At 40.0% G+C, this 14,833-nt stretch overlaps 1 protein-coding gene across 8 annotated transcripts in view; it reads right to left on the minus strand.

The window, feature by feature from the left end:
- The window catches only part of LOC140737141 (zinc finger protein GLIS3-like), a 339,442-nt gene that overhangs the window by 14,806 nt on the left and 309,803 nt on the right, over positions 1 to 14,833 (minus strand). For all 8 annotated transcript variants that reach the window (XM_073063344.1, XM_073063348.1, XM_073063345.1 and 5 more), the window contains one exon: positions 3,931 to 4,109. In XM_073063344.1, coding sequence (XP_072919445.1) covers positions 3,931 to 4,109 — 179 coding nt within the window. The remainder of the gene's footprint in view (positions 1 to 3,930; positions 4,110 to 14,833) is intronic.

Raw genomic sequence — 14,833 nt, forward strand, 5'->3', positions numbered from 1 at the left:
TTCCATGTTATTGGACTTTACTTTTAAATTAATTCTTTACATGCCAATAATTCCATTTGCTAGACAGTCAGTAGATAATTAGTGGTTGATTAGTTGAAAATTTCTTCAATGTTTCAATAAAAAAATGTTTGTGTCTTGAATAACAACCCCATAATTTAGTGGTAAACAAGGAAGTACCATCAGGAATTAAACTGAACCAAGTTCAGGACTCAATTGCTCCTTTTATTGTCTCCACCCCCAAACATCAATAAGTCCTTCCCAAAAACCTTCCTTACATAAAATATCTAAGAAACCACTTCTTACTATTGGGGTTTTGTTTTATAATGGCCTAGTAACTTATTTCTCTGTTCTCCTAATGAACACTCATTTTAATACACATTCATCTCACTAAAAAATTCACTGAGTTTGAACTGAAGTAAAAGTGTAGGAGGAGAGGATTATTCTTATCTTCTAACCATAATAATTTTTTAACTTGAAAATGAAGATATTAAGACCATAAGACAAACAGACATAGGAGCAGAATTAAGTCATTCAACCCATCGTGTCTCCTCCACCATTTCATCATAGCTAATCCATTTCCATCTCAACCCCATTCCCTTGCCTTCTCCCTTTCACATGCCAGACTTATCAAGAACCTATCAACCTCCACCTTAAAAACACCCAATGACCTGGCAACCCAAACCGTCTGTGGCAATGAATTCCTCAGAAACACCATCCTCCAACTAAAGAAATTCCTCCCTATCTCCATTTTAAATGGACATCCCTCTATACTGAGACTGTGCCTCTGGTCCTAGACTCCTCCACTATAGGAAACGTCCTCTCCAAATCCACTCTATCTAGGCCTTTCAACATCTGATAGGTTCCAATGAGATACTCCTTCATTTTTCTAAATTCCAGCGGGTACAGGCCCAGAGCCATCAATTGCTCCTCATACAATGACCCTTTCACTCCTTAACTCATTCTCATGAACATACTCTGAACCCTCTCCAATGTCAGCATAACCTTTCTTAAATAAGGGCCCAAAACAGCTCACAATATTCCCAAGTGAGACCTCAGCAATACTTTCTAAAGCCTCAGCATTGCATTCTTGCTTTATATTCTAGTCCTCTCAAAATGAATGCTGACATTGCATTTTCCTTCCTCATCACTGACCCAACCTGCAAATTACCCTTTAGGGTATCCTGCCCAAGGACTCCCAAGTCCCTTTGCACCTTTGATTTTTGAATATTCTCATTTAGAAAATAATGTGTGCTTTAGTTCCTTCTACCAAAATGCATGACCATACAATTCCCAACATTGTATTCCATCTGCCACTATTTTGAACATTCTCCTAATCTGTCTAAGTCCTTCAACAGTCACTTTGCTTTCTCAACATTAGCTGCTCCTCTGTCTATCTTCATATCATCCACAAACTTGCCCTCAAAGCCATCAATTCTGCCATCCAAATCATTGAGACACAACATAAAAAGAAGCAGTCCCAATACTGACTCCCATGGAACACTACTAGTCACCAGCAGCTAATCAGAAAAGGTTGCCTCTCTTTGCCTCCTGCGAATCAGCCAATGCTCTATCCATGCTGGTATCTTTCCTGTAATACCAAAGGCTCTTATCTTGTTAAGCAGTCTCATGTGTAGCACCTTGTCAAGGACCTTCTACAAATCCAAGTACACAACATCCACTGAATCTCCTTGTCTATCCTGCTTGTTATTTCCTCAAATAATTCCAACAGATTTGTCAGGAAAGATAGTCCCTTAAGGAAATCAAGCTGACTTTGGCCCATTTTATCATGTGCCTTCAGATACACCGAAACCACATCCTCAATAATCGACTCCAACATCTTCCCAACCACTGAGGTCAGGCTAACTGGCTTATAGTTTCCTTTCTTCTGGCTCTCTCCCTTAAAGAGTGGAGTGACATTTGCAATTTTCCATTCCTCCAGAACCATGCCAGATCTACTGTCTCTTGAAAAATTGTTACTAATGACTCCAAAATCTCTTCAGACATCACTTTCAGAACCCTGGGGTGTTTACTTTCTGGATCCAGGTGACTTATCTACCTTCTGAACCTTCAATTTTCCAATTTTCCAATTAATAGCAACTGCACTCACTTCAGCCCTGATACTCTCGAACTTCTGGCATACTGCTTGTGTCTTCCACATTGAAGGCAAGATGCAAAATATTTATTCACTTTATCTGTCATTTCTTTGTACCCCATTACTAACTTCCCAGCATCATTTTCCAGTGGTCCAATATCTACTCTCACCTCTCTTTTACTCTTTATATAATCTGAAAATTTTTTTTGGCATCCTCTTTGATTCTATTGGCTAGCTTACCTTTATTATTTCCTCTTTCCCACCTTATGGCTTTTTAGTTGCATTCTGTTCATTTTTAAAAGTTTCCCAATCCTCTAACTCCTCACTAATCTTTGCTCCATTGTTTGCCCTCTCTTTTGCATCTGACTTTAGCTTCTCCCTCTTTAATTGCAGGGTGAATGCTATCATATTATGATCACTTTCTCCTTAGCATTCTTTTACCGTAAGATCCCTAATCAAATCCTGTTGTTTTAATACAACATCCAACCAGAATAGCTGATCCCATAATGGGCTCAACCAATGCCATCCCATAGGCATTCTACAAATTCTATCTCTTGTGCTCCAGGGCCAACCTGATTTTCCCAATCTACCTGCATATTTCAATCTCCACAGCTATCAAAACATTGTCCTTTTGACATGCCTTTTCTATCTCCCATTGTAATCTGTAGCCCACATTCTGGCTAATGTTCAGAGGCCTGTATGTATCTCCAATCATGGTCTATTTACCCTTGCAGTTTTTTAACCCTTCCCACAAAGATTCTATGTAATGTCTTTCTAAGGATATGATTTCTTTTTTTTCTTTACCAACAGTCACATCACCCCCTCTCTTTACCTGCCTGTCCTTTCGTTACAATATGTATCCTTGGGTTACTGTATAACACCTTCATTTCTGTATTCATCACCCTTTTCGATTTTGTCCCCCTTTTACACTACAACTCACCCCGCTGATTGCAATTTTGCCCTATCATCTGCCTGTCTCACTACACACCGTCTCTGCTTGTAAACATTTATTGGGCTTCATGCATGCCTTGTACCTTACTGGTAAATAGTAATGCTAGTCAGATTAATTAACAATTGGGGATCCAGGCTCACTTTATGCCTGCAAACATCTTGGGCGAAAGCATGGTCACCAAGATCTAGCACAGCCTTCCAAGGACATGCCCAAAACAATGGCAGTTCCACTGCACCATCATAGTCTTGGACCATTATTGCAAGTGGTTAAAGTTTTGTCTGTGGTTCTGAACATAACAGCATGCTGATCCTATTCTGAATTTCCAAGACAAATGGTGCAACTCTGGTTGATTTTTCTCAAGTCTAATGGTCAAAACTAATTGTAACACTGCCAAGATAGCTGAGCACAAATTGGGGATTCAGTTTAGAACCTTCTTTGCCTTTCTGGAATTTGTAAAGAAAACAGTGCTCAGTCATAGTGCAGTTCTCCCATAAAAAAACATGAGACCTGGAACAACACCAGAGTGGGGAAAAAAGTCTCCTCTTACCAAACCTGTGAAAAATCTATAGCAACTAATTAATATGGTGATTAATGAGAGATAATGTATCAAGACTGAGCAATATCTGGGCCAATATCACACCGTATTGCTATTCTCATCTAGAACATCACCAGATCCAGTGGTTTTTTTGAATATAAATAACTGAATTAATATAATTTTTATTATCCGTGAACATTAAAATGTCTGCCAGAAGAAAGAAACTTCTTAAAAACAGTATTCAAGATCATTTTAATTTACTTCACATAAGTTACATTTATTACTTATACTGGCACATTTTCATACTTTATGCTTATACAGTATTCTCCCAAAGAAAATACTTCAAAGTACCTGCTTGAATGGGTTGCATCAGTTGACTTTGAAAAACTGGGTAGGATTTATGTTGCCCTGTGTTGAGTTGATTGCTTGTTGGTTGAGGTGAGTGAGAACCATGTTTCTGTAGCAATGCTGGAGCTAACATTTTCCGTGGACTGGCTAGAGAAGAGAAAGGAAGAACAACAGATCCATCCCTGCAAGGAAATATTTCCTTTTTAGCAATCCAATAGAGCACATACCTAAAATGCATGTAATTGGCTCCATTTTCCCAAAACTTTTACCAACAGCATAGAATCTTGCTTTTTGTGAAAAAAAAGGACTCACCAGACAGTCATCACATGCTTGATTTGCAGTGCACCTCATTTTCATATATATTGTTTTAGGAGAAGGTGACTGAAACAACTTAACAGGCATGGTGCACTTTATTTACATAAACTTAGTAAAACTAAAACTTTCAATCAATTTCAAACACATTGCTTACTTGTAAAATCTCCATGATAGCATGGGCTGCTTTGCAATATTTAAAGCAGACTTTAAGTCTGACAGTGGGAAAAACATTTCACATGCAGCCATCATCTAAGGTACTGTTATTCTCCCCCCCCCCCCCCCCATGTTCTCTTTTTTGGTGAAATCCTTATAATTCTTAAGACCTATTTTTTTCTGCAGTTTTAGCAGAAGCAGCCGTGGTACCAAAAGACACTTGTTATGGCAACAGATGGTTTGAAGACTAGAGTTGAGGGGGATCCATTTATAAAGAGTTATTACCAAACACTGCTTTCAGGTGCACAAAGATATGGTGATGCAAACCAGAAAACAGAAACCTCTCATCTCGAACACTCAACATAACCATGCCTCATTTTCCTTAACTTTCCATCAGTTGCAGCTTTGCCAGAGCATGGATCTTTACTTTGGGTGACGTAAAGTTACTCAACATGGAAACAAGCCCTTTACCTCACCAAGTTCACATCAACCACTGATCTACATTAATCCTACATTACTTCCATTTAAATCTCCCTGTATCCCAATTAATTCTAACTCCACCCGCAAGATTTTATCACCCAATTGATTAGAGGCAGCTTAAAGTGGCCAGTTAACCTGCCAATTTAGAATAGGGAATGCCCACTCAGTTGGAGGTACAAGTCCATCAGCTCTGCCAATGTACAGCCCTGGCATAACATTTACCCATGTTAAACCACAAATAAAAGGAACACTGACATTGGTACAGAACTTATACAGCTTTTTTTTCCCAGCACTGGGGCTGAGGTTAGTAGGAAAACCTCTTCTCCAAAGATCTGCATTGATGTTTGAACTATCGAAATGAACATACTGACCTGAATAGAGCTGGCTGTGGCTGATGACTCCAAAGGGAACTGGTGGGATACAGCCCAGATTTACACAGAAATACCGCAGAACGCGGCTCTGCTGGATGACAGATGCCTGTGCATTTACCACTCTACCCTACTGGTGAGCATCCAGTAGTGTCCAGCACAGAAGTCCAGCTGTGCTGGGATTCCCCAACATTATGTTGTGGGTTCTGCCTATCCAGTTTATGCCATTCTACTTTAGCAGAGAAGAGAGATGGCAGAATCGTATGTTTGAGAAACGGCACAGGAGCTGTAATTTCAGTATTTTTAATTGAAACAGTGCTTTAATTTTTATTTAAAGCAAATTTAATAGTTTTTTAATGTCTTCAAAATGAAGCCAGTTTTATTTTTCCCTCCAATGCTCAGAGGTTGACTTTTCTTCATTGTTTCTGATGTCTTCTTTTAAACTCAGCCTTATTCAGATTAGGAAATGGCTAGTCACTTGTGATAATAAAACAATTTACGGCAATAAACCATCAGTGTGAACTATCACACAAAGAGACACATGAAGGATTATTTCTTCCTATGCTCTTGGTCACATTGATCTCAAACTTTTCTACCATTTTACAAACAGTTAATATTTCACAACTCTTCAACCCATCAATTTTTCAAAGTTAGGACATTTTGATATTTTGGCTCAGTGAGAGATCCTTTCTAGCATGAATAGAATATCTTAACTCTACGAAAAATAGAGCAGAACATCACTACAGCAGTGAGCCCAAAATTGCTGTTCAGCATATGATAAAAAGATAATAGGGTTACCCGAACAAATCGGCAGGAGCAGAACATTGCACTCGTAATGGCCATTGGACTGACTTCGATGGCACAAAACTACTGCACCATGCCAATGGCCTTTGGGACCACCTGGTGAAGGAAGCCATTGAAATAAAATTAGAGGAAAAGAATTTTAACAAAGACGAAGGTCTCGCTCTAAGTAAGAACTGGAATTCGATTGTAAACTAGGTGGGACACTGGAAACCTCATTTGATGAGGACTAACCAATCAAGACTGATGTACAACAGGGATATATATACCACCAGACTAGACATGCCTAGACAGAGTTTGTCAATGAAATGTTGGTTAAAACTGATACCTGTACCCAACTGGAAGCCTGATAAAGTTTATTCATTCATAATTGGTCTCCGCTTGATAGATATTTATCCCCTCCACAAGAAATGAATCTTGTAGAGGGACGGAATTGGAGGGGAAATCAATGACTGTATTCTTTGCTAAATGACCTTGTTATAAGTTTGGAAGCACCATGTGGTCCACACTCATTTTGAAGAAAATTATGTGGCAGGATCAAAGACTGGACTTAACATCAATGATTCCCAACCATTTTGTGATGTTGCACAAAATACTTTGGTTTCCTTGTATAAAAGCAGAAGAAAATCAGTGACCCTATCTCAGGTATAGCACTATTGGGAAGTTGCTATGCTTTTTCACTCCATGGTGCAGAGCACAGAGATTAATTAGGTTTATTGAGTTGTCTATGTTGTCTAATAGGAATATATGTTTAAGCTTGAAGCAAATATTAAGGTTTTGCAGGTCAGTTGTGGGTAAAGAGACAAATAAAACCACATTAACTGTATTGCATTGGACCAAGGTCCCAGTCAGTGTCAAGGCATGGACTCTTCTAACATTTACCTGGCTCATATTCAGACCATGAGTCTAGACGGTATACTGTGGAAGACGCTGCTGAAAATCCCTCTGATAGGCAAATCTACGGGTGAAGCTTTGTAAAAATAATTTAAAACATAACTTTTTCTCCAAAACTACAGGCCTAAATTTTAGTCAGCGTAGGATTTGAAAGGTGATTTCCTCTTTCCTATGCTGGGGAATCCCAACAAGGCTGGATTCTACATTTTTACTATCAGAGACAGGGCATCTTTGCTGCCAATCTCAGACTTCTGTGATTCAAAGAACACAAAGGATTTATGGCCAATCAATGGCTGAGTGCAAAATTCCATTTGCAACCACCAGAAAAACTTGCAAGATATGATCCTTTTTAACTGGTAAAACAGATTCCCACCAAAACCTGGCCTTGGGTAGAAGCTCTGCAATCTCCCTCATGCCAAATGTACTGGTGATGTTTCCATTATCACAGCCAATGTAGTTACTTCTGTTTTAGTTAACTTTCTTTTCTAAGCAACGTTTACGCTCAATACCCACATTATTAGGTACACCTAAACATTTGCTTGTTAATGCAAATATTTGAACAACCAATCATGTAGCAGCAACTCAATGCATGAGCATGCAGACATGGTCAAGAGGTTCAGTTGTTAGACCGAACATCAGAATGGGGAAGAAATGTGATCTGAGTGACTTTGACTGTGGAATGATTGTTGGAGCCTGGCGGGATGGTTTGAGTATCTCAGAAACTGCTTATCTCCTGGGATTTTCATGCACAACAGTCTCTAGAATTTACAGAAAATTGTGAGCAAAGAACAAAAAAAATCCAGAGAGCAGCAGTTCTGTGGGTGAAAATGCCATGTTAATGAGAGAAGTCAGGGGAGAATGCCAGATTGGTTCAAGCTGACAGTAACTCAGATAAACACTCATTACAACAGAGGTGTGCAGAAGAACATCTCTGAAGGCATAATATACCGAATCTTGAAGTGGATGGGCTACAGCACCAGAAGACCATGAACATACAGTCAATGGCCACTTTATTAGGTACAAGAGGAACCTAATAAAGTGGCCACTGAGTGTATTTCCATTTTAATAGATCTTAAATGTCTGACATTCAGAGACATTTAAAATCTGTTAAATTGCATTTACACCTCTAAATGCTAACAACGGTAGGGGCAAAGCTCTCAAAGTTTTCAGAGAATTTTCAGGGCAGGTCTTCCTTACTGCACTGTCAGAAGTCCTAATGCCAACCAGACCATGTAGTAAGCTTGGGATGCTTTGGTCCAGTGTGATAAGCACTCCGGATTTAGACCAGGTAAGCATGTGGGATGATTCCAGGTGTGAGTTTGGCTCAGCAAGGCTTGGCTCTGTGTGAATTGAAAACATCTAACATTTGCTAAACACTCTGTCCTAATTCTATCACTAACTTCCTAGAAACTGCATTCAGGTTCTAACCTCCACATGAATTTGCAAAGATAGGTTATTTGATCATTATTTCAGAATGAAACTTGTCATAAAAAATAACAACTAGAAATTAACGGTGTAACAGTAGTAAGCAGCTTTCATGTGGATAGTATGTTCCTTGTTACATCGTGCTTGTAAAAGCACCTTGAGATATTTTACAGTGTTAAGGGCATTAAGTAAATGAAAGCTGTTTTTGATTTCTAAGACAGCAATCCAGAATGCTTACAATGCAGCAAGTTTAAACTCTACCTATACATTTGGCAGAGATCACAGGTCCTAAGTTTGACTATGACTCTCATGTTGACTTGGCTAATCTCGCCACAAAATTCAATAGGAACACTGATATGTATCAGTGAGCTTGGGAGAGAGTACAATCAGTCAAGAATTTTGTGGGCGAACACGCCAACTGTGATGCCGATCTATGGTAATTCCATTTGCCTGTATTAGACTTGCATCTCTCCACTACTGTCCGATCCAAATACTTGGCCAGATACCTTGTAAATATTGTCTCCTGGAAGACTCCAGAACCAAATTGTTCAAAGATGCTATCAAAATTCATCCAGAGAGCTACTGAACAGTGCCCATCCATATCTGAAACGCTTAAAAACATATGAACAGAACAAATGAAATACAAGTGGGAAGCGTTCCTTCATCCCATCATGCCTGATCCACTACTCAACAAGGTCATGGCTGACCTTTCCATTCAGGACACCTTCCTGCATGATTCCCCATACATCCAAAAACAAAATCAAACTTTGCCTTAAAGGTACTCAGCTAAAAAAGCCAGTACATCTCCTTAGGGCAGAGAATTTCAAAGAATTTCTCATGCCTGTCCTAAATGTCCAAACCCTTATTGCGAAGCTAAGTCAGAAAGTTTACAAGGGTATAAGAATTTAACTTCAGGCAACATGTAGACAAATCTGAGAAGATGGTTGGTGAGTACAGGACTGAAGGCACACGGCATATTAAAACAAGGTAAATGAGCTTATAGCAGTTAGAAATTAGCAGGTACAATGACATAGGCATCACAGAGTCACAGACAGAAGATCTGGGAGCTAAACATCCAAGAACACACATTCTCTCAAAAAGAAAGGCAAGAGGGGACAGGGTGACTCAGTTGGTAAAAAAAAATAAATGCATCAAACCCAAAGCAAGAAGTGACATAGATATAGCATCTTTGTGGGTAGAGTTAAGAAACTGCAAGGTAAAAAGATGCTGATTGGAGTTATATACAAGCCATCTAATGGTAGCCAGGATGTGGGGTACAAAGGAGACAGCAAAGACAGTAAGAAAGGCAATGTTATGGTGGTCATGGGGAAATTCAATATGCAGGCAGACTAGGAAAATCGGGTTGACACTGGATCCCAAGAGAAGTATTTGTAGAATGCCTGTGAAATGGCACTTTAGAACAGCTTGTAGACGAGCCCTCTAGGGAAAAAGGCAATTCTGGATTTAGTATTTTGTAATGAACTAGGTTTGATTAGGAAGATTAAAGGAGCCCCTAGGAGATGGTGATAATAATATGATTGAATTTATCCTTCAGTTTGAGAGGGAGAGGATAAAAATCAGATGTATTGGAATTACTGTTGAGTAAAGATAATTACAGATGCAGGAGACAGGAGCTAGCCAAAGTTGACTGTAAAGAGACTCTAGATGGAATGAATGGTACAGCAGCAATGGCAGATGCTTCTGAGATTATTTCAGGAGGTGCAGGATCATTCTGGAGTACTGTATGCAGTTTTTGCCCTCATATCTAAGGAAGGATCTGCTGGTGTTGAAGAATACAGAGGCCATTTACAAGAATAAAATTGGGGATGAAAGGGCTCATTGAAATGAGAGGAGCATTTAATGGCTCTGGGCTTGTATCCACTGGAGTTTATAAGGATGAGAAGGATCTTGTTGAAACTTACCAAATATTGAAAGGCCTGTACAGAGTGGAGATAGAGAGCAAGTTTCCAATAGTGGGAGAGTCTAGCACTAGATAGCACAGCCTCAGAATAAAAGGATGCCACTTTAGAACAGAAATAAGTACCAGTAAGTATTTCTGTAGCCAATAGATGGTGGTGATGCTGTGGGATTAATTGTCACAGACAGCTGTGGAGGTCAAGTAATTTAAAGTGGAAGTTGATAGGCTGTTGATTCCCAAGATGTCAAAGGTTACAGGGAGAGGACAGGGAACAAAAAAATTGAGATGGAATAATAAATCGGCCATTATCGAATGGCTGAGCAGACTCAATGGTATGAATGACATCGTTTTGTTCCTATGTCTTAGGATTTTAGACACCCCTGCCAAGGGAGATATCAACTCTTTCATTTATCAATCGTGGGGCCACACTTGGAGTATTATGTGTAGTTTTGGGCTCCTTATTTTAGAAAGAATATACAGACATTGGACAGGGTTCAGAGAAGATTCATGAGAATGATTCGAGGAATGAAAGGGTTACCGTATGAGGAACATTTGGCAGCTCTTGGGCTGTATTCCCTGGAGTTCAAGAGAATGAGGGGGGATTTCATAGAAACATTCCGAACGCTAAAAGGCCTGAACAGATTAGATATGATATGGGAAAGTTATTTCCCATGGTAGGGGAGTCTAGGACAAGAGAGTAGGACTTCAGGATTGAAGGATATACATTTAGGACAGAGATGTAAAGAAATTACTTTAGTCAGAGGGTGGTAAATCTGTGGAATTTGTTGCTACGAATGGCAGTGGAGGCCAAGTCATTGGGTGCATTTAAGGCAGAGATAGATAGGTTCTTGATTAGCCAGGGCATCAAAGGGTATGGGGAGAAGGCAGGAGAGTGGGAATGACTGGTAGAATTGGATCAGCCCATGATTGAATGGTGGAGCAGACTCGATGGACCAAATGGCCTATCTGTGCCCCCTATATCTTATAGTCTTATGATCTTAAGTTAGTTTCTCATTGTACCTATTCACACATGTACTTGTGTGTGTGACAACTAACTCGACTTTGACATTGAATTAATGCCATCACATAAAAGACTAAAAATGATCAAATAGAATGGTTTTAAGGAGCTTTTTAAAGAGGGAAATAAAATTGTAAGGTGGAAGGAGTTAGGAAGTGACTTCCAGAGATTTGGATCTTGGATCTTGGCAGATGTAAAATTGTAGAATAAAGGCTGATTTAAAGGAGTGCAGATATTTTAGAGGAGTTAATGGGGATAGGAAGGGGTGAGATCATGGAGGCATTGAAAAACAAGGACGATAATTGTAAAATTGAGCCATTGCTTAACCAGGAGGCAATTAAACATCAAACCAATATCACACATTGTTATCAATATACATAAAAGTTGTAACTTGTACTCAAAAGAACTGTTAGACAAACTTTAAAGCAAGTCAGGCATTTTCATTATCCAAGACCAACTCTTAAGTCAGGTGATGCATGGGGAAAAAACTCACAATTTCCATTTCTCTGTTCTTCGGTAATGGAGGGTCCCATTTTAATTGGCTATCCTCAAAATGAGGAAAAAATGCAGCCTTGCTGGAAATAAGCAAATCAAACTCTCTGGAAAAGCTGAGCTTATAAGAGGTGATTTCAATAAAACATAAATTTCTTATAGTGTCTATTCAGAAGGAAGCTTCATTTGGCTGCAGAGTTTCAAACCAGGAATCTCTGTCTCAGATTAAGGTGTAGGCCATTTAATATCCAGGTGAAGGGAATTTTTTTGGAATTCTCTACCCCACTGAGCTATGAAGGCTCAGTCATTATTGAATTCATTCAGAAAAGGAACTGATTGATGCCTGGATATTAAAAGGATTCAAGGATACTGCGACAGTGTGGAAAAGTGGAATTGAAGTAGAACAGATTTAAAAGGCCAAATTTCCTGGTTCTGCTACTAATTCTTATGTACATATATTTAAGAATCAGATGTGGACGTACCTGATGTGCAGTCCTGACATAACAAGCACACTTGTCCCTTAGCCAGTTATTGACTAAGATAAAAACTTCAAGCCATGGGTTTCATGGCTAAGTAGCAGATGACACCATAGGTGTTGGCCGAATCAAAAGTGGTGATGAAACAGCATATAAGAGAGAGACTGAAAATATGGTTGAATTTTGGCACAACAACAATCTCTCACTCATTGTCAGCAGAACTAAAGAGCTGATTATTGATTATAGGAGGAGGAAACGAGAGGTCCATACATCAGTCCTCATTAGGGGATTGGAGGTGGAGAGGGTCAGTAACTTTAAATTCCTTGGTGATATATCAGAGGGTCTGTCCTGGGACCAGCATGTAAGTGCTATTACAATGAGAGCACAGTGGTGCTTCTACTTTCTTCAAAGTTCAAAGTAAAATTTATTATCAGAATACATATACGTCACCACATACAACCGTAAGATTTATTTTCTGTGGCCATACTCAGCAAATCTATAGAACGGTAATTGTAAACAGGATCAATTTGCAGATGACACAAAGTTGGGTGGCAGTGTGAAATATGAAGAGGATGTTAGGAGAATGCAGGGTGACTTGGACAGGTTGGGTGAGTGGAAAGATGCAGTTTAATGTGGATAAATGTGAGGTTATCCACTTTGGTGGCAAGAACAGGAAGGCAGATTACTATCTAAATGGTGTCAAGTTAGGAAAAGGGGAAGTACAATGAGATCTAGGTGTCCTTGTTCGTCAGTCACTGAAAGTAAGCATGCAGGTACAGCAGGCAGTGAAGAAAGCTAATGGCATGTTGGCCTTCATAACAAGGGGAGTTGAGTATAGGAGCAAAGAGGTCCTTCTGCAGTTGTACAGGGCCCTGGTGAGACCACACCTGGAGTACTGTGTTCAGTTTTGGTCTCCAAATTTGAGGAAGGACATTTCTGCTATTGAGGGAGTGCAGCATAGGTTGACGAGGTTGATTCCCAGGATGGTGGGACTGTCATATGTTGAAAGATTGGAGCGACTGGGCTTGTATACACTGGAATTCAGAAGGATGAGAGGGGATCTGATTGAAACATATAAGATTATTAAGGGGTTGGACACGCTAGAGGCAGGAAACATGTTCCCGATGTTGGGGAGTCCAGAACCAGAGGACACAATTTAAGAATCGGGGTATGCCATTTAGAACAGAGTTGAAGAAAAACTTTTTCACCCAGAGAGTTGTGGATCTATGGAATGCTCTGCCACAGAAGGCAGTGGAGGCCAATTCTCTGGATGTTTTCAAGAAAGAGTTAGATAGAGCTCTTAAAGACAGCAGAGTCAAGGGATATGGGGAGAAGGCAGGAACAGGTTACTGATTGTAGATGATCAGCCATGATCACATTGAATGGCGGTGCTGGCTCAAAGGGCCGAGTGGCCTACTCCTGCACCTATTGGGTATTGTCAATGAAAGAGCAAGAGCATAGAAGACAACAAACTGTGCAAATGAAAATATAAATACTGTAAATGGAAATAAATAATGAGAGCCTGAAATAACAAGATAAAGAGTCCTTAAAGTGAGATCATTGGTTGTGGAAACATCTCAATAGATGAGTGTAGTTATCATCTTCTGTTCAGGAGCCTGATGGTCGAGGGGTAGTAATTGTCCTTGAGCCTGGTGGTGTGAGTCCTGTGGCACTTGTTCCTTTCTACCTGATGGCAGCAGTGATAAAAGAGCATGGCCTGGGTGGTGAGGATCTTTGATGATGGATGCTGGTTTCCTACAACAGAGTTTCATGTAGGTGTGCTCAATGGTTGGGAGGACTTTATCCATGATGTACTGTGTCAAATTTACTACCTTTTGTAGGATTTTCCATTCAAAGGCATTGGTGTTCCCAGACCAGGCCATAATGCAGCCAGTCAGCATACTTTTCACCACACATCTATAGATGTTTGCCAAGGGTTTTCATCACATGCTGAACCTCCACAGACTCCTGAGGAAGTAGAGGTGTTGTGGTGCTTTCTTCGCAATAATATTTATATGATGGGTCCTGGATATGATGGGTCTAAGATAGTAACACCCAGGAATTTAAAGGTACTGACCCTCTCCACCTCTGATCCTCCAATGAGGATTAGCTAATGGACCTCTGGTTCCCCCCCTTGAAGTCTACTATCAGTTTTTCGGTCTTGCTGACATTGAGTGAGAGTTTGTTGTTATGACACCACTCAGCCATATTTTTAAACTCTCTCCTGATTGCTGATTCATCACCAGCTTTGATACGGCCCACAACAGTGGCGCCATCAGCAAAATTGAATATGGTGTTGGAGCTGTACTTAGCCACACAATCATTGGTGTGGAGCAAGTAGAGCAGGGGGCTAAGGTACACATCCCTGTGGTGCACCTGTGTTGATGGAGATTGTGGAAGAGATGTTTTTGCCAATTTGAACTGGCTGGGGTCTGCAAGTGAGGAAATCAAAGGTCCAATTGCACAGGGAGTATTGAGGCCTGGGGCTTGGTGTTATTGAGCTGTAACTGATAAAAGAGCATCCTGATGTGTGCATCTTTGCTGTCCAGAAGTTCCAGGATTGTGT

The sequence above is a fragment of the Hemitrygon akajei genome, chromosome 12, assembly GCF_048418815.1.
Source record: "Hemitrygon akajei chromosome 12, sHemAka1.3, whole genome shotgun sequence".
NCBI classification, from domain to species: Eukaryota; Metazoa; Chordata; class Chondrichthyes; order Myliobatiformes; family Dasyatidae; genus Hemitrygon; species Hemitrygon akajei.